This window comes from Bos indicus, chromosome 22, assembly GCF_029378745.1.
Source record: "Bos indicus isolate NIAB-ARS_2022 breed Sahiwal x Tharparkar chromosome 22, NIAB-ARS_B.indTharparkar_mat_pri_1.0, whole genome shotgun sequence".
Lineage (NCBI taxonomy): Eukaryota > Metazoa > Chordata > Mammalia > Artiodactyla > Bovidae > Bos > Bos indicus.
The window spans coordinates 1,724,801-1,752,092 of NC_091781.1; the positions used below are offsets into that span (position 1 = coordinate 1,724,801).

General features: G+C 38.4%; 1 protein-coding gene across 15 annotated transcripts in view; it reads right to left on the reverse strand.

Moving 5' to 3' along the window:
- Window positions 1-27,292, reverse strand: part of SLC4A7 (solute carrier family 4 member 7) — a 124,435-nt gene that overhangs the window by 39,551 nt on the left and 57,592 nt on the right. For 10 of the 15 annotated variants that reach the window (XM_070777285.1, XM_070777280.1, XM_070777281.1 and 7 more), the window contains 10 exons: window positions 26,596-26,756; window positions 23,181-23,369; window positions 19,768-20,136; window positions 15,318-15,433; window positions 13,312-13,469; window positions 11,543-11,630; window positions 10,054-10,200; window positions 6,249-6,355; window positions 3,905-4,079; window positions 205-338 (listed from right to left, as the gene is read on the reverse strand). In XM_070777285.1, coding sequence (XP_070633386.1) covers window positions 205-338; window positions 3,905-4,079; window positions 6,249-6,355; window positions 10,054-10,200; window positions 11,543-11,630; window positions 13,312-13,469; window positions 15,318-15,433; window positions 19,768-20,136; window positions 23,181-23,369; window positions 26,596-26,756 — 1,644 coding nt within the window. The remainder of the gene's footprint in view (window positions 1-204; window positions 339-3,904; window positions 4,080-6,248; window positions 6,356-10,053; window positions 10,201-11,542; window positions 11,631-13,311; window positions 13,470-15,317; window positions 15,434-19,767; window positions 20,137-23,180; window positions 23,370-26,595; window positions 26,757-27,292) is intronic. The other 5 variants (XM_070777286.1, XM_070777283.1, XM_070777291.1 and 2 more) reach the window with 3 other exon arrangements.

Genomic DNA, 27,292 nt, shown 5'->3' on the forward strand with positions numbered 1-27,292 from the left:
CTGGCGTGAGAGCAGAAGCCAGAGGAGGGTTTGCCACACAGTAGCCCCAAAACATTGAAAAAATATATATATATACTGATCAGATCCTCTTTTCCAGCTATTAATAAATACACAAAGAACTTTTAAAGTTAATACAATAATATATATATATATACACTATACACTTACGTAAACACATGTGAAAAGTGGATAGCTATTACATACCTGCAGAATTTAAATAAAATTTTTTCAAACACTAAAACTGGACCTGTGCTCCCCAATATTGTGAGAGGTTGCCCAGCAAACAACGAGTAGGCAATCCCAGTTAATGACGCTCCAAAAAGAGACTCTATTGCACTCTGTTTAAGGAAAGAAGAAACGAATAAAAGTAATACATCGTGAACATATCTCTAACCTACTGTAGTACATGTAAGACACCTGAAAAATAAAAATATTAATCAAGTGGTTTAAAAAAATACAGCAAATGCAACTTTAAATCTCAAACTTAACATTTAAATAAGGAAAATTAAAAACATTTTAAATACACTACAAAATTGTTTTGTTTTAGCATACTAGAGGTGAACTTTTGCAATCAACCTTAATTTAAAGCTCAACACTGTGGGAGGCAAGGAGAGTGGGGTACATGGAAGACAGACACAAGAGGCTTCAACCCCCTCTATATAACATGATTTCCTTCTGAAGCCCGTGGTGAGGACAAAGATGCATATATTATTTCAGTATTTTGGTATGTCAAAATAGTTCATTTAAGAAAATAAAAAGTATTTGCAGTGTTTGATACCATGTGTTCCAAAAAAAATCTACTCCTTCAAATAGATGACCAAGACATCATCACATGGTCCTATCATTCTCAAATTGATTTCCAAAGACAATTTCCCACACATTTTAAAGAAATTATTCTAATATGACTGGCTTAACCAATAAATATAAAAAATGAAATGCTTAACACAAATAAATGAAAAATCTCCTGGAAACCATAGAAAAGGAAAACCCATTAAAGTTGGGTTAAAATGATAAAATGAAAGACTCAGAAAAATCTTAAAAGCTAGTAGGCCAGTTTTATTTCACCACCAATGTCACACCCTAACTGATTAGGTCATGAGTTGGGAAAATGTGTAGACTCTGCCACTACAGGGAGGTGGGGGCTGAAAGAAAACAGTTTCCATTCACAAACATTAAGGTCAACTGGAATACATGACCAGGAAAAGGGAAAGCCTAGCATTAGGAAAGCAAAGAGAAGGCACTTGTGAGAGACAGCCCTCCTGGACCTGGAGGCAGCAAGCAGCGAGCAGAGATCAGGGCTCCAGGGGACCAGATCTGAGGAAGCAGACCGCCTCCTGCGAGCCGTGAGCTGCTGAACCACGGCCACATCTCAAACTCACCCAGCCCAACTTTCCTCATCTTTGAATGTGGGTGATGAAAGTCAGGAGAGCTTAATGAAGCAGTGTTTCTGAAAACACCAGCAGGAACAGAGTCTGGCATCTGGGATGCACTCAACAAACGGTAGCAGCTCTCAACATCAGTACTAACAGCGTGTCAGAATCAAACTCACAGCAGAAACAGTTATGTCGCAAATGAGACACTCAACTCTTAGTATAAAAACAGGATCAAACCCACATACAGACTCCACTTTTGGCAAAATGAAGAAGAGTTCATGTTAACAATATATTTATGAGTTGTATGAGATAAATGTGTTTTCTTGCCCACAGACAAAAAAGACTGTCCTAGAAGACACTGATAAGCTGTTATAAAAATCCTTGGTTCAATTACAGTATGCATATTTAGAGCTCAAATCAAAGGGAAAAAATGTCTAAACATCACCCAGAAATAGAAAGCAGGGAAACAGAAACAAGGAGATGGCAGATAAAGAAATGCTAATGGCTGGGGGGTGGGGTGGGTTGGGGGTGTGGAGAGGCCGAGGGGCACAGACAGAATGAACTCCCCCCACCAGTGCTGTGTGGAAAAAGCAGACTCTGCCAGGTGGAGACCTTTCTTACCCTTCCCCTCACTGCCACATTCACTAGTTCCTATACCCAGATCTACTTTTTCCCCAGTTTTAAACCATTTCTATCTTCACTGCCAAACCGAAGCCCATCTTTCCCTAGAGAAATCACAGCCCCACTCTGCTGCCTCCCCCAGCCCACATTCAGTCTCCATGCCACCCAGCAGAAGCCCGCCTTCGGCACCCCCTCAGCCCCTCCACTGCAGGGCGCGGGGCAGCCCCTGCTGCTGTCGCTGCTTTCTCTACCTCTGATTTGGTCTCTGCAAAGTTATACCGTCCAGATTTCTCATTCAAAGCTCAGGCTGTGCCCATGTCTAATCTGCTGGGCCACTTTCTCCTCACTCCCCTCCTTCTTCTGATCCATAAATGGGGATAACTTCCCACTTCTCCTCTCCCTTTAAAGTGCTAACTTCATCTATCTCAGCTTCCCACTCTGTATTTCTTTCCTACCACTCTAGAAACTCTGGATCTACACTTCCTAACGTCTCCACTTTTACCTCAAACTCCAATAAAGCACCTGAAAAGAAACACATCGTCTCCGTATCAGGTCCCTCCACAATCCTTCTAACTTCTCTGCTTCTATAGGTCTTCCTTCCTCTCACTGGTGTGCCGCCCAGCACACCACGACACAGGAACTGCATGTACACTGTCTCATCTTCCTCTCACTTAGGCCCCAGAGGACAGAAGACACATGCCCGTGTCTTACCCGTGTCCATGCTCCTGCAACGTCTAGAGTGCTACCACACACATGGGGTACTAAAGAGCAGGATGAGGTGGGGAGCCAGTGAGTGACAGTCCAAGGGGAAGAAGCAGCATCTCCGTGACGGTAACAGACAAGACACACGTCCTTGGGGACCGGCAGAAATACACATACCACTTGTGACAGCTGCTTTAAGCAGCTTACTAAATAGATATATATCTGGTATAATAATAGAAAAGAATAATGTAAATGAGTCTAAATAACCAAAAGGAAACTGAGTTGAAAGGAAATTTCAGTTGTCAGGTTTACCTCATGTTCAGCTTATGAAACACTTGAATTAAGCAATTATTACTACTTTAGGTTTGGTTGGTTTTTACAAAGCCTAAGATCTATAAAAGATAAACTTTCTCCAAGGAGTAAATATCATTAAACAAAATACACTTAGGAATCACAAACTGTCTCACTTAAATGCCATTAAAATGTATATAAACAGCAACAAAAAACACTTTCTCAGTTTCACACAGCAGCAGGTGCGGCTCTGTAATCACAGCCCCAGTATGGTATTATCCAGAACAAAACATAAAAGCTTTCATTCTAGTCATGGCAATATACAGATGTAGTTTTCAGTTATACTTTCCAGTTAACACTTTGGACAACTTTCACACAAGTTTAGTAACAGCAAAATTAAACACCGCTTCAAAATCCACCATTGTCCATAATTATGCTCCCTTCTTCCCAATGGTCTGCCTGGTGGACCCACCAGGGCAGACGAGTTACTGGTAATCACATGGCTCTAACTAGTCCTATGATGCCCTGAAAGTCACAGAGCACCCACCCCGTGCCCCCAGTGAATTCTCCCACCCACGACCCACCGGGACGAGTTCAGTTCATCTGAACACCCCCACCCACTCTCCCCCCACCAAGACAATACAAGCCTTTTACTCAATTGATAAAACCATTCATCCAGCAAGCCATGAAAAACTTTTCTTTTTTTTTTTTTTTTTACCTCAACTGTGCATCTTCTCCTGTTCAAATGGCTCCCCCATGCTTTCCACAGCCATTACCTTTGGGGGAAGTCTGCTTTGGGGCGGGTTAGTCATGCTGTGGGCAGACTCTTCAAATACAAGTAGGAAGAGGGAGACAAATGCACAGACACTTGCCTCTGAGCAGCTAAGAGCCTGGCCGCTACCAATCTTTGTACTCACTATTCTGCCTTCTGTAGCTTCTCCAAGCAGCCCTCCAAAAGTGATTACAGGAGACATACAGGCACAGTATAGGAAAAGAATCGAGGCCAGGCACTGCAGACTTAATGCATCCTTGAAGTCACTCAAGAAAAAAGGTGCTTTCCTTTTGATGTCAAGTATCAAACCACCAAAAAGCCTAAATAGGTGAGATGAAACTCGTCAAACTGTACACTAGAGGATTCTGGCTGTTCACACTAAAACTATGGGCTACATAAAACTGCTGGTGCCTAGCATTTGTCAATAAAAATTAATATCCTATTTAAATAATGGTACAAATTTTAGAAGACACACTCATTTAATCTAGTCCACTGACAGCAGAAAGGTAGATCTCACTAAATTAAAGGAGACACAGCATCTATATCTTACAGACTATATACTGAAAAGACTACAGGCAAACGACTTATATAAGTAAATACAATATCAAACACAAATGTGCAAGGAAACGTACAATAAAAATAAATAAAACCTAACAGCCCATTTATGAAAATGTGTGTAAGCAATGCTATTAATCATTATCTACATTATAAATCTTAAAGGCAAGTGTGAGAAATATCAGGAATGCAATTATAATATAAATCATAAGTCCCCAAATGCCCTTTAGTAAGTACCTGTGCTTAGGTTCACTCCGTAGTGAATTAAATAATTTTACTTTTAAAATTAATACTCCAAACACATAAATATTTGGTCTAGAAAAAAGTCTAAAAACTATTTCAGTGTGTGTAATTTACTGTATATGTAGTCAAACCAGTGTGCATATTAATAAAACAAAGATGTTTAAATTAGTAAATTTAAATCTATATTTGTACATCAGATCCTTCTCATTTCAGTGTTTCTTCAATCAGACTTTTGGATACACCTGATCTGAAAGCACTCCACTACAAAACAAGCTCTGTGAGGAGCAGGGACCTTGTCTTATTCACTGCTATTCTATCCAGGGTTTAGAATACTGCCTGGGAAGCAGCAGATACTCAGTAAATACTGGTGACAAACCAGTAATTCTATAAAATACATAATCATTTAAATCCCTACTGCAGAAAAATACACCAAAAAAGTTAATATTATGCTTTCAAATGCTTGAGATCAGCATTCCTCAACCTTACTGGCACCAGGGACCAGTTTCATGGAAGACACTTTTTCCACAGACTGGGAGGATGTGAGGGGCGGGGGGCAGCTGTAAACCCGCCGCTCCCCCGGCTCTGAGGCCTGGGCCCTCATGGGCCATGGACCAGGGCCAGGGCTGGGGACTCTCGCTCTAGACGTTTCAAACTTTACCATTCTAGTTGTTTCCAAAGTTAACACTGAAATGAACCTAAACATACACTGACAGCTGGAAGAAGTTATCCTATAAATACGACAGCAATGGGACTAAAAAATCTACAAAGGAAAGGGTGCCAACTTGTAATAAAAATGGTGCCAATGATAAACTAATGAAACTATATCATCACGTCAAAAATTTATATGTGAGTCTCAGGTAACATGATCAGTAGGGGCCTGACTATGTACTTGTTAGTGACTAACCCTACCTCAGTTTGAAGAAGTAACAATACCAATAACTCAAATGAGCACCTTTTGCATGGGGGCAGAGGTTTACTCTAGTATATTCAGAGACTACTACTATTTAAGATCCAAGATCTTTAGCTCATAGGGAGCACCAATGGGCAAACAGTATCACTATCCACATGCTTTCTTCTAGACTATGGCAATACCACGGTATTTTTCTATCTCTACAAAAAATTCTAAGACAATGTTTGTACCTGAAAATATTTCTATTTTTTTATCCCAAGAATTAACTTCTGCAACAATTTTTCTAACTAGGTTTCCAGAGATTATATGCTTGTCTGCCTGATTTTACATCATCTCATGGTATGCTGCTCACGGAAGAGTTTTACATCTCTGCACACACGACACAATGGCTGCGATTTCTCTCTGTTCCCATCGTTCTGACTTTCTATGAGAATGGCAATAGGGCGCCATGCTTTCTCAAGAAATCTTCTGTACAGCCAATTATATTAACCTACTACAGAACTACAGCATTCTTAACATATGCTGCATAATGTTTCTGTTTTAAATTAAATCCTAGTATACAGAACCCAATATATTCTAGTAAACTATTTTTAAATGCATAGTAATTATCCTTAACATTATATACCTATGAAAACAATACACTTTTTTTTTAAAATATGGAAAAATACTAGACAAACTTAGTTTCCAAACACTTGGAAAGCAAAAGCATGTCTCTGCCTTGTCCATCACATCAGTCTCTACCCCCAAGAGACACCCGCACGGAAGCAGCGTCTGTACCCACCGTCCAGTCCTCTGGAGCTCGGGCCCCGCGTGGTGTGCTGCCTCCTTCGGGGCGTCGCCCGAGCTGGGGGCAGATCCATTGGGAAATACAGGAATCTTTCTCTTTTCCTGCATTTCACAAAAAAAGAAAAACAACAACACACACACCTTTCAGAATCCCGTTTTAAGGAAGCCAAAATAGCATCTTTGTTAAAGGGAACATGAGCTCTCCCATTGATTATATGTCTAACCAGTACTCCTCGAAAAAAAAAAATGCTTCCTAGTATCAACTTCCACTCTAAAGACACTGCACTTTGAAACAGAATCTAAAATTTGTCTCTGTTAATATTTCAAATTTAAACTGGCATTTTTCATTTTATAATCTAACATCAAATACACTATAGAACACTCACACACATCATTGAAAATTACTACTCAGCAACAGGGACATAAAAATCCAATAAAACATCTCTTCAACTAAAATTTTAAATCCTTATTCATGTTCACTAGTGAAAAAATATACTTTATACTTTACATTAAGAAAAAAAGTAAATGCCATTTTTTCTTATTAAATACTTCCCTTAAGATGTAAGTAGCATGAGTCATCAAATAAATTTTCATAAAAATGAATTCCCTACTATGTTTTATTACAAACTCAAGAGTACTATTCTCATGATAAAAGATACTCTCCTCCTCAGGGAGCAAGTTTTGCTACCTCCAAAGGTCAGAGGTTACTGGACCAAAAAAAAAGTGGGTTGGGGGAGAGGTGAAGTGGGAATAGAGCAACAGAGGGACAGAGAGAAGGGAGACAGAGAGAGGAAAGAAGAGGGATGGGGAGAAAAAAACATGGGGTGGGGGTGTGTTCATCCCAGGGCCACCCCCAGATCAATCACAGCAGTGAACTCCCTGGGTCACATGTTCAGTATTTACAAAGTAGCACGACTTACCTATAATCCTAAAACTACCATTTGAAAATGTCAAGATTAAAACTAACTTATATCACAGTTCAAAGGGGAAAGAGGAAACAAAATTACTGAACTCCCACAAAACAAATCTAATGAAAATACTGTACGTCACAATTGATGCGATACAGCAAAAGCATCACTCAAGAAAACAAAGCAGCTCTTACATTAAGAAAAATGAAAGGACAAAAATAAATGTATTAAGCATTTAATTCACCAAATGTGAAAAAAAAGTCTTTCCTGAAGGAAAGTGAAAGGAATAAAACAGCTAAATGCAGAAGCTGAGTTACAAAACACAATATACTTTTTTAAAAAGGAGAACTGAAATAAATATTAAAAGTTGCTCTATTAGAACAATATGATTAAATATCAGCTAATATACAACCAAAGATATGACAAGGGGGCAAAGTCACAAATTTTATTTATATACAAGATAAAAATATACAGTGAGAGGGGGAGAGACTACACAGCACAACCCTGTGCAACTAAATGAAAAACCTTGATAAAATGGGTACTATACTTAAAAAAAAAATTTCCCAAAATTGACACCAAAAATCAGGAAAATAGGTCATTTTCTAGGAAAATATAACTTACCAAAATTGATTCCAGAAAAAAGAGAATGCTTACACAAACCAATTTCCACAGAAGAAATAATAAGCTGTTGAAGTCTACCATATAAGAGTCAAGCTCAGGAAATTCTACTAAAAAATCTTGCAAACTTCTAGAATCAAAGTATTCTAAGCCACTTAAAGAGCACACAAAAAGGAAAACTTACAAATCTGTTTTTATGAAACAAGTTTAATGATGATACCAAAATGTAAAGACTGCACAAAAATCTATAGATCAATCTACTTACAAATGGAGATGGAAGCAACTTAAATAAAACATTAGACAAAGACTACAGACACTTCAAAGCCTAAGCTGGGTTATTCTAACAATACAAGAGTGTCTTCAAATTAAAGAACCTATTAATATGATTTACCATAATAACTGGTAAGTAAAATTCATATGATCATCTCCAGAGATGCTAAAAAGCCCTTTGACAAAATTCAACATTCACTTATATTAAAAAATTCAATAAAACATAAATTAGGGTATTTTCTTAATATGATAAAATATGTATTTTGGCACCAATGATAGTAACTTAAGAGAAACACTAATGACTTTGACTACAATTATGAAAAAATTAAGAAAGGCCCTTTAAAGTCAACTACTATGTAAAACTATTAGAGATTTTAGTCAATACCATTAGACAAGAGAAAACATGTTAAAGGTGTAAGAGTTAGAAAATGAATAGTATTATACTTTTATTGGAGACCACATGACTATACACAATAAAAGAATTGAGGAAGGCAGCAGGATACAAAAGAAATATACAATAACCAATAGCCTTCATACATATACATATATATAAAAGCAACAGGCAATATAATGGAACAAAGACCTCAATTATAATAGAAACAAAGATAAAAGACTTATGTACACACTCACCAAGAGGAATGTAAGGTGCCCATAAGGAGAATTTTATAACATTCCTTAAGGACACAAAAATAGTCAGGAGAACAACTGGGGAAAGATATACCATGTTCTTGAAAAGATTTCAACTTTCCCTCAGTTCATTTAGAAATTTAATTTCCATCACAATTTTTTAAAAATTACACTTTATTTCTGTAAACAGAAAGTTGATTTCAAAGCTAGTATGAAAATAAATATGCAAAGATGACCAAACAAATTCAGAAAAACAAGAGTAAGAGAGAGGTCAAGAATGAATGCAGATCTATCAGATATTAAAAAATACCAAAAACTCTCAGAAATTAAAGTGTGTATGTGGTCCATGCCTAGACCAATCAATGGAAAAGAAATCCCAGAAACAGACCTGAATGAATATGGAAATTTAGTAAATGATAAAGACAACATCACCAAAGAAACAGAAAAATGCTTAATTTTTTAATAAACTGGGACAAACAGACAACAATCTAGAAAAAAGATGAACTGTAGGCATTCTCTACATAGTACATCATGATAAACGCAAAAGGATCAATGAATAATTCAAATGTTAAAAAAAAGTTGGTGGAGGGTGATGAACAACAAATATTCAGGAATACTCAACTTCACTAATTACAGAAATACAAATTAAAATCACATTAAAATGCTTGATACAGTTAAGATAAGGATACATATAATACTGACAAATAACACCATGCTGGTGAGGCTGTACGGAAATAGGCGTTCTCATTCATCACCAAAATGAGTCCAAAACAGTTCAACCCAAGAAGAGGAGATTCTGGCAACATTTGCTAAAACTGTCAGTAAATTCCCATGTAAGCCAGTAATCTTATTCCTGGGAATCTATCCTACAGACCCATTTGCCCAAGACCAAGATGGCAGGTGAACACTACGATGTGGTCTGTAACAGCAAAAGACTGAAGACAGCCTGCACCAGGACAGGACAGACTACAGTGCGTCCACACTGGAATACAACAGAGCTGTGCGGAGGAGGAGGAGGAAGATTTTACCATTTCTTACCATCACACCTCCAGGAAATACCGTTACCTGAAAAAGGCAAGGTGCAGAACACTACACATAGGATGCTCACGTCTGGTAGGAAAGAGGAGAGAACAAGACTGCGTGTTCATATTTCCCTGTACTGAATAAAAAGTGGAAGAATAACACGAAACGAATAGCAAATGATGACCGGCAAGAGGTGGGGATGGGGTGGGATGGCAGAGACGACACGGTGGGGACAACTTCTCCAGGTGTAGCTCTTCACACAGTTTTGAGTTTAGAAAATGTATAAACTACTTGAAAAAGCTTAATGAAAAATTAAAAAAAGGAACTCAAAGAAGCATTGTGTAAGGTCCTCACCTGAGAGGGAACACTCTTCGGTGGCTCTATGCGTATGGAAGGGTCCCACTCTCCTGGAGGTAGGACAGTCACTTGATCTAAAAATTCATCAATTCCAGATAAGAGGTCATTTCTGTCTTTTGCTTTATAAGCTACATCATGAAAAATCTAAAGAAAATAAACACATTGAGTAAAACGATTTTAAAGTTGAAAGAAAATTCCATACATAGTAATCCACTTTCGATATCATAACTAAGTTTACATAAAGATAATTACCTAAACTCTTGACCCTACCTTCGATAACAACTTGAAAAAATAATTCACTATTAGTATTACCAGATAAATTAATAGTAAAAATCAAACAACAAAAGAAACTAATGACTTGCTAATACACAATAATTTTTAGAAAGAGGAAATTTTACTTGGGAAATAACATTTTAATGTCATTTATCCTAAAGGTATAATGAGGTATGATAACAATTTTACTTAAAATAATTAATTAATTTGATCCTTCCTATTGACTGGGTGCCTACTGTTTGGTAGGTACAATTCTTTTCTTTTTCTGTTGTTTATTTTTGGCTGGGCTGGGCCTTGACTGCTACACAGGCTTTTCTCTAGCTGTGCTAAGCAGGGGCTATTTCCTGTTTGCGGTGTGTGGGTTCCCACTGTGGAGGCTTCTCTTGCTGGGAGCACAGGCTCTAGAGTGTGCAGGCTTCTGTGGTTCGGGCACACAGGCTCAGCATGTACAGCTCCCAGCTCTAGAGCAATGCTCAGTCAGGAGTCGTAGCTTAGTTGCTCCAAAGCACGTGGGATCTTCCCGGACCAGGGACTGAACAAACCCATGTCTCCTGCATTGGTAGGCGGATTCTTTACCACTGAGCCACCAGGGAAGTTCTGGCAGGCACAACACAGATAAGTCAAAGTCCCTGCACTCAAGAACTCAGGGGCAATTACGTGAATACACTACTGCAGGTGGATAACAAAAAGTCCTGTACAGATGAAGCAGGGTAAAGGAAGGGAAACGGATGGGGGAGAACAGGGTGGCTGAGCAAGGTGTCTCAGAGGAGGAAGCGCTGCAGGAGGAATCTGACTGAGATGAGGGCGCAGCATGCAGGGAGTGGGGTGAAGGGTGGAGACAGTGCTCAGCGTCCAGAGGCCGCCACGAGTATCATATCCAAGGCGCAGAAAGGAAGTCCAAGTGGGCGGGGCAAACAGCAGAAAAAAGGAGCCAGTCAGAGCAGATCAGGTTCAAAAAGCACAGACATGAGACTCTATTAAGGCAGCAGTGAAGAGCTTAAACAAATACACAACAGGGAGGCCACGGATACATCTACATTAAGGAGATGATTTATTCAAATCTGCGTATTACTGATAGCACAGAGGAAAATACTGTAAGAGAAAGACCCATAAAATACACTTTAAAATCACCAAAGAAGGTAAGAGAGTCTATAATTTAATATGCATTATATGCTTCACAATCAGTGTCCGCGTCCAGGGGCGTGTTCGTTACCTCATCCGTCATGAGGGTGGCTATTGATCTTCCAATTTCGTGATACTGTGGTGCCTTGCCTGCAGGCCCCAGCAACAGAAACAAAAACCTAAGGGAACATTAAAACGGAGAGATTTGAACATGAACAACAGACATAAGTCTAGGAATCATAAAGAAATCACACGAATGTAAACACAGAAACATTACTCAGACCTCCTTTTCATCCTCACATCCTAATGGCCGCAAAAAGGTTGGCAACTCTATTCAGACGAATCACAAAACTAAAAACGGCATTCATAATTAAGTTTTGCCAAGTTATTACTTTCCATCTTTCTTAGAGTAAAAAAGTACTTAAGGAATCAGTGTTTTACATTAAAGACGGTGCTTCCCATCTTTTATATCCTTTCAAATTTTGAGTAAACAACTTTTTCTGCTCTGTACTGATGAAAAGAAGTAAATAAGTAAATAAAGTGAATACCAATCCCATTTAAGTACTTACTTTGGCTTAAGAAAATAGTTGAGTATTCATAAGAAATTCATGGTCCCTCAAACTACAATCTGGATAAAGACACTATAAGGGAAAATTAGGGACTAACCCTTTTGGAAGTAAAAGCATTTTATTTGCAACTCTTATCGTTTAACAGCCTCTTATTATTTAACAACCTCTTACTGCCTATCCCATCTCCAGAGGATCTTCCTGACCCAGGAATCAAACAGGGGTCTCCTGCATTGCAGGCAGCTTTTTTTTTTTTTTTTACCAACTGAGCTATTAGGGAAATCCAAAAAAAATTACTTAACTTCCTACTTAGGTATATTCTTATTAGCATACAGTAAAATATTAATATTCATACTTATCCAAACTGGGAGTATTCATCTTCCTGGTTTGTAAGAATTTAAACATGAATCTATGAATTACTTTTCTCATTTATCTCAGTACTGTACCATTAATGCAACTCAGGAAAGCTTATTAAAAAAACTAGCATGTACATTTCAATCAGGCTGCAATTAATTCTTCATATTTATTACTATAAAAATATATTCTTAATTATTCTCATTTGTAATTAAGTTCATATAATCAGTAGCTAACTGATCACACTTTGTATTAATAACACAACTTGCTAATTATTCTTAATGTATATTGAACAGAAGATTGGATCAGGTCAGAACAAAGCATTCTGCCTAATTCAGGGGCATTATTACATTTAATCAACCCTGAGGTACTGTTACCCTCATTTTACAAGGAAAGTTTAGAAAGCAGAAGCCTGGCTTGACCATCCCACAAAAAGCCGCAGGGCAAGGATTCAACTCCATCCTCTCTGACTTCAGTGCCTGCACAGAACATACTATGAACAGAACTTTATTATAAAAACATAAATGCAATGTATTTTTTAAAGGATGCTTTTTTTAAGTTCCAGAAAGAAAAGAAAGAAAAGTGAAGTCATTCAGTCGTGTCCGACTCTTTGCGACCCCATGGACTGTAGCCTACCAGGCTCCTCTGTCCATGGGATTTTCCAGGCAATAGTACTGGAGTGGATTGCCATTTCCTTCTCCAGGGGATCTTCCCAACCCAGGGATTGAACCTGGGTCTCCCTCATTGTAGACAGACGCTTTACATCTGAGCCACCAGGGAAGTCCAGAAAGAAAGAAAAATCTTTAATGCTCTAATAGTCAAGGCACTGGGGCAATGACGCCGTTAACCATAAAAAGGAGTTTTCATTACATAAAGCAACATGTTCCTCTAGATTTGGGACATTGTGGAAGAACATTAACTGCAGTTAACCCTCCCTTACCTTGTAGGGACGGGGACCTCAGTTAGCCCTGAGAGAAGAACAGCGGGAGCCAGTCTCACAAACGCAATTATAGGTCTTTCTAAAAAATCCACCTCTCCCACCAGAACATTGGACGCCTCAGCTCCTGAAGGAATTTTTCTCATGAAATTCATATCAACCTATTGACAAATAAATAATAATTTAAAATAAAGTGTACATGGTACTAATCAGTCTAGAAGGAAACAGGAAAAAGATGCTTCAAGACTACTATTCACTAATCAAAACTGGTGATCTAAAGGATGTGTAAGTGCCAAAATTCTCACAAGTACAAAGAATGAAGCTGACGAATATAAAAGGGCAACCAAAACAGTACTACCAAACAGTACTCCCAGCTGGATTACTGTCATGATCTTCACTACTGCAGAGATCTACATTACCGATATAGCACTATTCATTAAAAAACTATTGAAGACAAAAGTATAGTTCACAAACTAACAATGGTCCATGAAATTATACACAGTTCTAAAAATATTCATTTAGTCATTATCTACTGTTTAATCTTAGACATGAATTAGTTCCTTGGTATTTTATGTATTTTATAAACCCTTTTTATTTTAATGAACTATGGGCATTCCCCAGTATTTTCAGTAAGTGGGAAAAATCGTTTTTATTTTCATTTACAAGTAAAGTAGTCATAATTGGCATACGTATATGGTAGTGCTGTATAACTGAATTAGGTTGTCTGTGTATAATTACAAAGAAAAGGTTATGGACATAATATCGAAGTACAGGAACTTCTTCGTGTGTATGCAGCTTCACACAAGTCACTGAACAACCACTACCAGGGCTTCTAGGAACACAAATCCAGCACTTACAGCAGGCCTCTTGAGTCCCACACCCAGCGTGCCACAACTACAGTGCCAGGAGGCAGAGTCCTGCCCGACAGGGGGCAAGCGGGTGTGCACAGGGATGGACCAAGTGAGAGAAAGCACAGCTGTGACAGGAGCAACACAAAGGAACAGCACCCGCCACGTCTAGAGGAGATCTGTGATACAGACCACAGCAACCTGCTCACAGCAACTCCGCTGCTGAAAGCCTGACACTCATCTGAGATAACTGGAGCACCAGTTATAAAAACACGATCAGGTTCCAACAGAACAACAGTACAATGTCCCAAATGCAAGGCTTTTAATTTCAGAGCATGAAGCTCAGTAAGCTATAACGCAAATCATCATTTAAGTGCCTTTTCTACAAAACGTGATCTATAGACTTCGCATCATAAAGGCTTAAAAATTGAATCTTACTTGAAATAATGGCATTTAATTAGAAGTCTGACTTTGTATCCTATAGTGAATACCATCCAACACCATCAAAAAAATTGCAATGGATATCAGATATTCAGAGGTAGTACTCATAAAGTATGCTTTAAATTCAACTGTAATTTGAACTTGCAGGGTTTTGCTTTGTTCTTTTGAAATAAGCTCTTTTTCACATTTCATTTAAACACTCACCTATAAAAATTAAAAATCACAGTTGAGACAGGTGAGTTTATTTTCAGTCCATGTCTTTACCTTCCCCTACCCATGGGGAAGCACCGATGTTCCCCAGTTACATTCCAGAAAGCACTGACACCACAGGACAGTAATTCTGGGATCACATTACAGCCGAGAAAAGGCTGAATTGTTACTGCTGAAACATCACTCCCAGAATTATCTTTCCGGTAGTGGCAGCTCCACAACAAACGCCTGTAGTTTGTGATATCTATGCGTGGGTATAGAGGAAAACACCGTATTACTCCCATATTGTCAGAATTTCTGACACTAGTAAAATATAACATTATTCAAGTGCTATGAGACTGTTACCTTTTTTCACAATTTCTGATCTTAAATTAACATCACAAGCATCACATCAGGTTTACAAGCACCAGTTATTAAACATTATTATAATCTCTGTTAATACAGTCACACTGCTAGCAACTGCCTCAGTAAGCATGATTATGAAAATGTATAGTTCATAACAGAAATTACCTTGCTGAAGTCAACAGTACTATTTTCTCTGCTTCCTCCACTTCCATTACCTTTCATTTCTCCACTTTTACTATTGTCCAAGTTTCCAGGTGCAGACTGTGGAGAGGCCAAAATACCTGTATTTAAGAACAAACAAATTCCCAAGTAGTAAGAAGAAAATTCACTTTGCAACCTGAATTTGCTCATATCCTGAAAGTGATGGGTTTACTAAAAGCAAATGTGCTAGGTAAAAAAAAAAAAAAAAAAAAAAGTGCCCAGTGTTAGTACCATACCAGCAAGAGTGGAATAACATTTTAAGCCATAATGAAGCTACACATGTTAACATTTAAAATAACATAATTTGCATTTACAAAAATGGTGGCCTTTTGCAAAAAGAAAAAAGTGAGAAGGTGGAAGACCTGGGTCTGCTCACCACTATAAATACTTGGCACATCAACTGTCACTGTATCCTTAGACATGTGAACTGCAGACCTTAAAGATGCCTAACCACACTTACACACTTACATCAGTAACAATGTAACACTTCTGATAAACCCTAAATCCAAATGCAAGAGCTACATCAATGAAATATACACTCATTTTGCCATAATCTTCATAATCAGAAGTTTCCTCATGAATTTTCATCTCTCTTGGGTAAAATTCAAGTGCTGTCTACTGCCATTATTCCTAAGGACTATGTTAAAACACAACAGCAATGTTTTACGATATAAATACAAAGAATGTGGATCTTATAAGGGAACAGATCTATGTTAAAATAAGTCCTCTTGGCTACTTTGTAGCTATGTGCGTGACCTTAAGCAACTCACTCAACCTCTAAGACACAGACAGTTCAATCTATAAAATGTGTTTGTTTGGATTAGAAATGATATGCTACTGCTGCTGCTGCTAAGTCACTTCAGTCGTGTCCGACTCTGTGCGGCCCCATAGACGGGCAGCCCACCAGGCTTCCCCGCCCCTGGGATTCTCCAGGCAAGAACACTGGAGTGGGTTGCCATTTCCTTCTCCAATGATATACATTCTATTAAATTAGCTTGTCTGGATTACAAGTGATAGATATATGTTCATGCAAGGTATACTCAGTTCAAGTAAAACTCAGCAGCAACAAGCCACACACAAAAATAACCTAAAAACACCAGTAGCATATTATTAATCATTACTACTATGTATTTTGCAAAAAGTTCAAATGTTATAAAAATTTTAGAGTACATAACACAGATTTCTACCATTAAATGTACCTAATTTTTTCAAAACACCCAAACTTTCTAGTTCAAGAATACAGTAATCTTAATATATTAATACAGTAATATTGGTATTACTAATTAGTAATATTACACTAATATTAATATATTACCCCAAACACTGAATATCACAGGAGAAAATGCACCAGACAATTGTCACAGACTTTACCTCTAGTTTTAACTCTGCCACTCACGACAGCCTAGCGACCCACAGAAATTCACCACTGCACTGTTTGTGGTTAGAGCCTATAAACTTTAAACAGTGGCAATTAAATTTTAAAATTTTAAGCGTATCAGATATAGTCTATGCATTTTTGTTTTTATAGAATACAACATACACTAACTAGTAACCTGAAACTAAGTCATTTGAGTTCACAGCTTAAATTCAATAAAAGAAGACTTCATGACACCCACTTCTCTGTTAAACACCTACACCAGGATGCCACTGTGACCCCAAATTTCAGTCCACTTAGTCATATGCAGTCCACTTAGCCATATAACCATTCCCTAGAAATTGTAAACAATTCCGAAATAAAAACTATTCCCTAAACTGAACTCATTTTTCTCCATTTTAGCCTCTTCTTTGACCTTTGTCCCTAAACTTACATAATAGAATCCATTCCTCTATTAAAATACATGTCCAAGTGGGAAGAAGAAAAAGTTACGTGATATTTTTCAGTGGTTTCCACCAACTCCCACACAAGAAAATGAAGAGTATCATGAATGCCCTGGCAGCAACTACAAGTGACCATCAACACACACACGCTGCTAACTACAAACTGCATCCAACCTGCAGACACGTAACCAAAGAAAATATAGACACAGCTTCTCAGAACAGCCCTAGCCACCACACCTGGGGGACAAGAATGGGATGCGGAGAAGGCTCAATAGGAATGGGAAGAAGAAACGACCTGCAACTCAATTCCACCAAAGTCAGAAGAGAGGGCGCGAGGAAGTCAGGGGCTTACCTGCTCACCTTGAACGTGTTAAGGCGGCAGGCCGGGCACACTCAAAGTTTCCCACCACCGCCTTCTCCACGCAGGCTTTCCTAATGTCAGCTAAGTTAAACCTATATCCTGGAAAGGTAAAGGAAATGTCCTTGCTCCTACAGTAAATTCCTAGTGCTCAGAATTAAATGAATAAATTCCCCCAAATTAAAACTATAACGAGCACAGATAACTTGGAAGGACTTTCTTTACTTGCTTTAAGCAAAAGAAAAAGCAAATATGAGTACGTATAAACTCAATCCTGGGATTTAAGTCATACTCTGGTAATTCTATTATTTTGCCCTTCCATTTTTTTCCCCTCAAAATAGCATATCTACCTAGAGAAAAATTAAGCAAAGATATTGAAGTTTCCTGTCATTAAAAATTTGAAAGCAGAAGTGTTTGGAGCAGCAGTTCCCATCCACGGGAGTTTATGAAGGTGCTGGCAGCTGGTGGGTGTGGGCCAAGGGTGGTGCTCGATAGCTGATGATGCACAAGACACCCTACCACACAGAAGTGTCACCCCAAAATGCCAGCAGCGCCCAGGGTAAGAAACGCTGCGTCAGAAGGCATCACAAACACTGAAAGGGAGTTGCGTCTTTTACGTAAGCGTTCTCTAAAAAATAGCTAATGGGAAACACTGCTTTCTTTGTTTTTCTTTCCTACAGGTATTCACAAATTGTGACCTCATGACACAAAAAATCTCTGGCATTGGTCTCTCAGAAATGATGCTGAGGCCACCTTCTTCATCAGACTTCAGGAAAAGACAGCAGGGTTTCCAGGTGCTCTAGGCAGCGGGGACTAAGGAAGAGCTGTCCCTGTTACTGTGACTACATTCCTTCTACAGTGTCATCTTAGATAGCAATTATGAGCTCTCCCTTGTCCTCAGAAATCCTCTCTCTTCCCTACACTCTAGTTTTTTCCAAAAGGCGAGTAAATCCCATGGCATACTTAACAGCAGAGGGAGTAAAAATTTAATTATGTCCATCAATTTTCAGTTAATTGCTCTTTTTACCCTCTTAACATGACCTAATAAGTCACTGGGAACCTGCATGTCCCTTTCTTCCCATACAAAGTTTATAGTCTCTTATCATTAATCAGATTGAAGCTGGTAAAACAAGAAATAGTCAGTATTACTGAGACATATAGGTAAAAACAAATGCAAGGGAAAGTGACTTCAAGTTATTTTTGTTCAAGAAAAATAGTCAATTTTGTTAGTCCTTTTTAATGAAGTAAAAGTGTTCATTATTTCTGAGCAATTATTTCTAGATATCCTTCCTCCATTGTTGTTTAGCTACATTATAATACATCTTTTCCACAAAGTATTAAAATTTACAATGAAATTCTATACTATTGTTGTAGGTAATTCTGGGTTCAATTCCTTTGTCTGGTCATTTATGGTCTAACCTTAACATCTCTAAGTCTTAATTTTTTTCACTGTACAAACAGTGATAAGATAAACTCATCAAATAGAAATATAATAACCCTTAAGTGAGTTACAAACCGTTTATCCACTAAGACATAATTTTTCTAATTTATGTAGAAATAAATCCTATCTGCAACTATAGGAACTCTACTCCTAAAAATTTCAAGATTAAATTCGGATTAAAGATAGATACAGCATTAAATAAAAGACAACTGAAGTCTACTCCAAATTATAAAACTAGTCTGGGAATAATGATGACTCCAGGCAGTCAACAGTGAACCTCAATCTTCTCAGAGACAAGATGAGAAAAAGAACATTCATTCTACCTTTATCAGGAAGGTGAAAACATATTGCATTCCTTACACAAAAGCACCAAACAGTAGATAAAAGGCTTTTCATTATACTTTATGTAAAGCATGTGTTCATTCACTTGATGGAATGAAATGCACAAGAAGAGCCACCATTTTTTTTTAATCATGGCAAATTAAAAGATGACTTGTAAAAATGTCTACATTTGTCTGAGCCATTCAAATGTATTGACCTGTAAAACCTCAGTAAAAAATTTTCAAAGGGCTTAAATTATGTGTAAGCTCCTTTGAGATCATTGTAAAACTTAAAATTTTTAAATAATTCTATCCTTCTCTATAATACACTATAAAGAAAAAAAAAAACATGCAGAAGTCAAAATAAATTGTAAGCATCATCTACATAATGCTGATAAAGCTATGTGCTGAGAGGCATTCCAAGTGCAAGTGGTCCGGAGGCAGAAAGCACCACACGTGAGGACTTTGGATAGTTGCCTGCAGTTACGTCAACATTCTCCTCAGTCTTCTGCTCCTGGCCTTGCAGCGCTTCTAAGTCTTCCTCGGGCGGATGGATTACTACTGTGGGAACGCCGGCACTGGCAGGCGACACCAGCAGCTCTGGGGCCTGCGGCTGCCTCTGCCGGGAAGCTCTGGCGTGAAGGCGGCTGAGGCTAGGGCTGGAAGGAGGGCTGCTCTGAGGGGTGGGTGCGGGGCTTGTGCACCTCGAGCCCGCAGGGGTCCCGGCTCTCGAAGAAGGAAGAAGATGACTGACAAGAAGAGACAAAGGTGATTCTCCTCTCAAGGAAAGGTTTGAGGCAGACAGACCTGTTCGCAAAGAGTGGCGGGAGGCTGAGAGGCCTTCCCCTGAGGTAAAACAAATAAATGAAAAGTGATGAAGTTTTATCGCAGAAGGCAAACGAGACACACAAAAATCAATTTACACTGTAAACCGCAAGCTTTAAAAAAAGGTCCAAAATTTCAAATTCATGCTGTCAGGGTTAGCATGACAATCTGATTTTTAAATATTAGAAAATCACTGGGAAATGGCTTAAACTATAATTAGTTCTCTGAAGGTGCATCCAAAACTCAAAACAAAAAAATGAAAAACAACGTTAATGACAGATGGAGAGGGACAATATTCTGTTAGGAACGAGAAAGTCCAACAGTGTGGCTTTAAAACAAAGAATAATAACAATGCAAAGCTGTTGCTTTAAAAAATGATAAATAGCAAATGAAAATATAGCACAAAAATAATCTAAGAAACAGAACCCCAAACAAAACTTACCAGCACTGACAGCTTATAGTTAGTGCACTTTATCTACACTGGACCAAACTGCTACATATTCTCTCACAAGAAGAGCCCACATGAACAGTATCTAGTGATTCCTAACTTAAAGTTAGTATCAAGTCTTTATAACATTAAGCCAACAGGGCACCATCTACTGACAAAACTCTCAAAGTAAAATGTAAAAACGTAAGGCGAGTCACAGGAATGTTTTTTCAAAATAGAAACATGTCAATTTCAAAAGATAACATATTCTTGAGCTCACTATCTAACTGATATTAATAAATGTCCTAAGATATGCTTCCATATCTAATGCAGCAGATAAATTAAAACAAATACATATGATGTTTAATTTAACTAGCAAAGGATAAAGTATTTCTTACCAACAACAATGATAAGGAATTCTAGAGTATTTCAAAAGGTCATGTATACTTATAGTTCAAACACCAGGTTATTTTAAGGAAGAGTAGCTTAGTGGAACGATATTTTTTTTTTAGGAAAAGCATGAGAAATATAACAATCCCAACTGATCTAAGTCCGGGGTCGCGAACCTCCGGAATCTAATGTCTGATGATCTGAGGTGGAGCTGATATAGTAATAATAGAAATATCCGGAATCTAATGTCTCACAATCTGAGGTGGAGCTGATATAGTAATAATAGAAATGAGATTCACAATAAATGTGACGTGCCTGAATCATCTCAGAAGCAGCCTCCACCTCTCCGACCCTGGTCCATGGAAAAACTGTCTTCCATGAAACCAGTTCCCTGGTGCCAAAAAGGTGGGGAACTACTGATATAATAAAAACTACATGCTCAAGAGATTCCCAAAATATTACATATATTAACTATTACTCCATAAACCACCACTATTTAGGTAAAAAATAAGCCAGATGCAGAAAAACTGTTAAAATTACAACTATAGTAGTACAGCAAAATAAAAGAACGCCCATGCTAAAATGGCATCTACAAGAAAACAGCCAATGTCTTATGATTAAAAGGAACCAACAGACAACTGGAGGATAATCAGGAACCACTATGTATGGAGGAGAAAGATTTGTGGTCTCTCTGGGCAAACGAGTTCACTTTACTCAACTAGAAAATATGCAATATATGGAAAGATGAAAAAAAGCGGTGACATGGATGGCTTGCTTTCAAACTCAACTTAGGCCCGTAAGAGATTTCTTTTATTCTTCAGGTCCCTTGAAAATAGAAAGGCAGTTTTAAATAAATTAAAAAGAGTTTTAATGGTCAAATACTCAGAAGAAAATGGACTTAATTATCTTAGACTGAGCCACAGAAGGAGACTGAGTACTGCTAACTTTACATGTGGTAAGTCTTCCACCTGTGAGTGTGCTTGTAGCAGCTAAGAGCCACACTCTTATTTCAGAGATAGAAGGATGAGCGGAAAGGTTTGTGGCCCAGCCCCCACTCCTCTTCACTGTAACTCTCAGGTGCCTTGGGTAACAGTAGCAGCTCAACACAGCAGTGACCTTCAGATCAACCCCAGTTCTCTGCCAGAGATCTAACAGATCAACCTGGGTTTTCCAGAGTCACTGTCACATCAGAGCCATCTTTGAGACCCTAACAGAACCGCAGTGACAGCATGCCAGCTGTAAGACAGGGACAGAGGGGAGCAGCTACCGAACAGTCTCCCCAAGTCCCATCAACCCACTGCTGAGCCGTGAGTGAGTGGACGTGGGTCTGTGCCACCCTCCGTGACTTGAAGACATCATGAAACAGGAACGAGTACAAAAACCTTTTACAGATTATGTCAATAAAAAGCTGGGAAAATTAAAAGCAAACCAGCTCCAAAATACTGTTTATGCCCAGCAAGTACAGTCTACTCAGGAGGAAAAAAAAAATCCTAGGAAAAATCTAATATTAAAGGTCCAAACACAAGACTTTGAATTTTCAAAAGATTAAACTACATTTATAGATAGCAATTTACAGCTCTTATATCAACCATACAAGAATTCTTGAACAGAAACAAAGAAGCAAGGAGGAGAGTAATCAGGGTTACGTACAGTGTAGTATCTGAAAGAAAATGAAAGTCAAAATCGCTCAGTCATGTCCGACTCTTGAATTCTCTAGGCTAGAGTACCGGAATGGGTAGCCTTTCCCTTCTCCGGGGGATCTTCCCAACCCAGGGACAGAACCCAGGTCTCCCACATTGCAGGCAGATTCTTTACCCGCTGAGCCACAAGGGAAGCCCAAGAATACTGGAGTGTGTAGCCTATCCCTTCCAGGGGATCTTTCTGACCCAGGAATAGAACTGGAGTCTCCTGTACTGCAGGCAGATTCTTTACCAACTGAGCTATGAGGGAAACCTACAGTAGTGTTTAAATATTACCAATACTTCAGTGTCCCATTTTAACAGAATAAATGCTTAATTTTCTCATCTAAGTAATTTCTACAGAAAATTCTGCCACATTATAAAGACATTTCAGAAATGAAATATTTAAATGTACAAATACTATTATTTTTTGAAAAAAGAATTAAAAAGATAAAAGACCTATGTAATTATCTACAAAAAATGAGTTTCTTTTCCCAAATGCTAACTGTAACAAGCTGGAATGCTGTTAGTAAAGTGTTAGAAAAATTGGACACCACAACTTATCTCACCGTTCCTTTCAAGCAAGTGAGGGTCAGAATGTTTCTTGCCTATGTCTGCAAAAGAACGAACTAGGGGGATCCGGCTGGTGAACCTCTTCTCATTCTGATGGTGGTGCCTCTTTAGAAGGGCTTCTCTGACATTCTCTCTGATGGACTCGTCCAACTGGCCAGAGGCGATCATGTTGTCCAGTACCATATCTAGGCAAAGAAAAATACACAGATAACAATCATTGTTACTACATAAAATTAGCACCTGGATGACGGTAACACATAATCAACAGTAACTGAAATCTTACCAGGAAAATAAGACTCTTACATAGCTCTCAAAAGCATTATTCTCTTCTAACACTTAATAATGGATGCATAATGATAAGTATGAACACTACCCAACAAAAATGAACATATTAATAGAGACTTTGATTTTAATAAATACTATTATTTACTACAAAGCTATTGTTACACACCAAGAGCCTTCCTATATAGCTGAAGGTGCTTTACTGATATGTATATAATAAATTCCATTAAACTGGATATTTAAATAATACTGGTTTCCTAAGAAATGAAGGTATTTTATGGCTTCACTTCATATTTTTCTCCAAAACTGTAGATGAATATCTGTACTCATTCATTCAATAATTAACTATTTACTGAGCACCTATTATGTGTTAGGAATACAGCAATTAACCAAGCAGACTGAGTTTCTGCTCTCACTCGTCCAGAGGTAGAAAACCAGTGCATAACTGAACAGATAAAACATGAAGTAGTAACTCTGTGGAAGATGTACGTATCAGGCTTGAGGGGGTGTGAGAAATGGGCGGGAGGGGGGGGTTGACGGCAATGATATTTTATATGTTACTGTGCTGTCTGGACTATTTTTAATTTACAAAGTACACACTGATATAAATACTTTTGTAAAGCACCACTAACTTGAAATAAGAGTCAAGCTTTCAAATCTGTAATATTCCTCAGAGAAAAACTGTAAGGGATCAAACTAGCAGGGAAACTCTAACAGTAAAACCACAACTACAGGCTACCATGTATGTGAAAACTGGACTATACATTTACTAAGATATACTGTATTATGTGATCACTGGAAAACCAAAGTAAGACATACTACATTTAGCTAAATTTAATATTTCTAATTCCCAAATCACTTTCTTAGTCATTTATAGAAGACAAGAAAGTTAAGGACTTTGATAACTTAAAGATTTGTAGCACAAGGTCAAATTAACAATCTGGAAACATCAAAGTATTTCCAGCCTGAGAAATTCTAATAAATTTATGGTTCTCTTGAAAATCAATTACGATAGCCTTTTCTTTTTATACTGAGGTGACTATAATGCTAGTCAGTCACACTATAAAATTTATTACTATTGAATTTGATTTTGGTTTTGAGCAACTTCAGCTAATGACCAAGTAGCTTCATCACAGCCATCTTTTTGTTCTTTCTCTCTCCATTTCCACTGGTACCACCCTCCACACTTCAGGCCGCTGGCATTTCTTGCTGAGACATTCCAAGAGAATAAACAACCTCCTGGCGTCTAACCTGTTCTAATCCAAAGCCACCCCACCTCCTCCTCCCAGAGTAATCCTGCTGACACACATCGAGATCACTGCTGTTGCTCAGTCGCTCAGTTGTGTCCAACTCTTTGCGGCCTCATCAACTGTAGCCCACCACGCTCCCCGGTCCCTCACCATCTCCCAGAGTTTGCTCAAATTCATGCCCATTGAGTTGGTGATGCTATTCAACCATCTCATCCTCTGTCGCCCTTTTCTCCCTTCGCCTTCAATCTTTCTCAGCATCAGGATCTTTTCTAATGAGTTGGCTTTTCGCTTCAAGTGGCCAAAGTATCGGAATTTCTGCATCAGTCCTTCCAGTGAATATTCAGGACTGATTTCCTTTAGGATTGACTAGTTTGATCTCCGTGCAGTCCAAGGGACTCTCAAGAGTCTTCTCCAGCACCACAATTCGAAATTATCAATTTTCTGGCACTCAGCTTTCTTTATGGTCCAACTCTCACAGCCATACATGACTACTGGGAAAACCATAGCTTTGACTAGACGGACCTTTTCGGCAAAGCTTTCCTTCCAAGTTAACACCTTTTAGTATCATGGCTACAGTCAGTTTGCAGTGATTTTGGAGCCTAAGAAAGTCAAATCTGTCACTATTACCACTTTTTCCCCTTCTACTTGCCATGAAGTGGTAGGACCAGATGCCATGATCTTAGTTTTCTGAATGTTGAGCTTTAAGCCAGCTTTTTTCACTCTCCTCTTTCACCCTCATCAAGAGGCTCTTTAGTTCCTCTTCACTTTCTGGCATTACAGTGGTATCATCTGCATATCTGCTGCTGCTACTGCTAAGTCGCTTCAGTCGTGTCCGACTCTGTGTGACCCCAGAGATGGCAGCCCACCACCAGGCTCCGCCGTCCCTGGGATTCTCCAGGCAAAACACTGGAGTGGGTTGCCATTTCCTTCTCCAATGCATGAAAGAGAAAAGTGAAAGTGAAGTCACTCAGTCATGTCCGACTCTTCGCGACCCCATGGACTGCAGCCCACCAGGCTCCTCTGTCCATGGGATTCTCCAGGCGAGAGTACTGGAGGGGGTGCCACTGCCTTCTCCGTCTGCCTATCTGGGGTTATTGATATTTCTCTTGGCAAACTTAAATTCAACCTGTGATTCATCCTGCCCAGCATTTCACATGCTGTACGCTGCGTGTAAGCTAAATAAACAAGGTGAGAATACACAGCCTGGTTGTATCCTATTCCCAATACTGGACCAGTCAGTTGTTCCACATCTGGTAATATTCTCGTACTTAAAAATCACTGAGAACCAAAATGCCTATCAAATCAAACCCAATTTCTTAACCCAGTAATTCAAAGATAGTCGTAACTCACCTCTAATTTATTTTCCTGCAAATCTCAAGAAATCTGTGTACTCACAGAGAACTGACCTTCCTGAGATCATACCTGTTGGTACTTTCCAGCCTTCTCTTCCTTCTCTTCCTCGTCAGAACGCTTTTTTCCTCTCACACCACATTCCCCTTGCTGCCACATGTTCACATTCTATGGATACGTTACAGTTAATGTACCTTTTAGGTCTCCCCAGATACCACAGTCCAGAAACAAGGAAATGAAAAGCTCCTTCCTCTGCACCGCCAAAGAGCAGACTCCGGATCTTGCTTACAGCACGAGTCACAGTCTTCCTGACACTGTAGCTACATCTGTCTCAGTTCATCTTTCAGACTCCAAACTTACCAAGGATAAAAAGGGGTTATTTACGTCTAACTCTTCATACACAGCTTCATGCACAAAACAGAAGCTCAACATGTAACCATCAAATCAACGGTCTAGAATTCCACTTTATTTTCCTTATTTATCTCAACTTCACTGCAATTTAAACATAAAGAAGTCACTTTGCTGTCACCTGCTATTTCATCGAGAGTGCTTGCTCTCATATCCAGCATGACTGTTCCATTTAAGATGCAACTTCTTAGCTCAAAAAGACTATGTAAAGAAAGAGTTGCCACATAAGGTTTACTCCACCGGTCACCACCATCTTCAACGTCCTCTTCAAATTTCAGCCATCTGAAATGTATAATGTATACAAATATGTTACAAATAGTGATGATTCTGTTAAATATGATAAATGCAAGCATATTCTTATAAAGAGAAAAAAAGATCACCATCACCAAAATAAAATTTTTATACACACTTTTACAAATTAAGCTAATGGTCTGTAACATTGAGAGTCACTAGATCTTGGCAGTTCCTCTTTCTAGTCCAGCTGTCACAACAGTAAGTCTATAGAAACAAATTCTGGAATTCCATCGTGTCAACTTCCAATCTTATTTTAAACTTTAAATATGCAAAATGTCTTCTCAGATTTTTTTCTCTAATTAAAGACATGAAAATCTACAGTTAACATAATTCCTTTTGTGTTCTATTATGGTATTAAGAATTATTTAATGAAACAAATTATGAGAATAAAGAGAAAAATTAAATACTGAATTTCTAGACACAGGGAAATTCTCTACTCATTGTTTTAAAGCATTGTGTGTCTCATAATTTCAGTTTTATGTTTTCATTACTCAAAGAAACCAAGCAGCAGCAGCTGAAAGCAT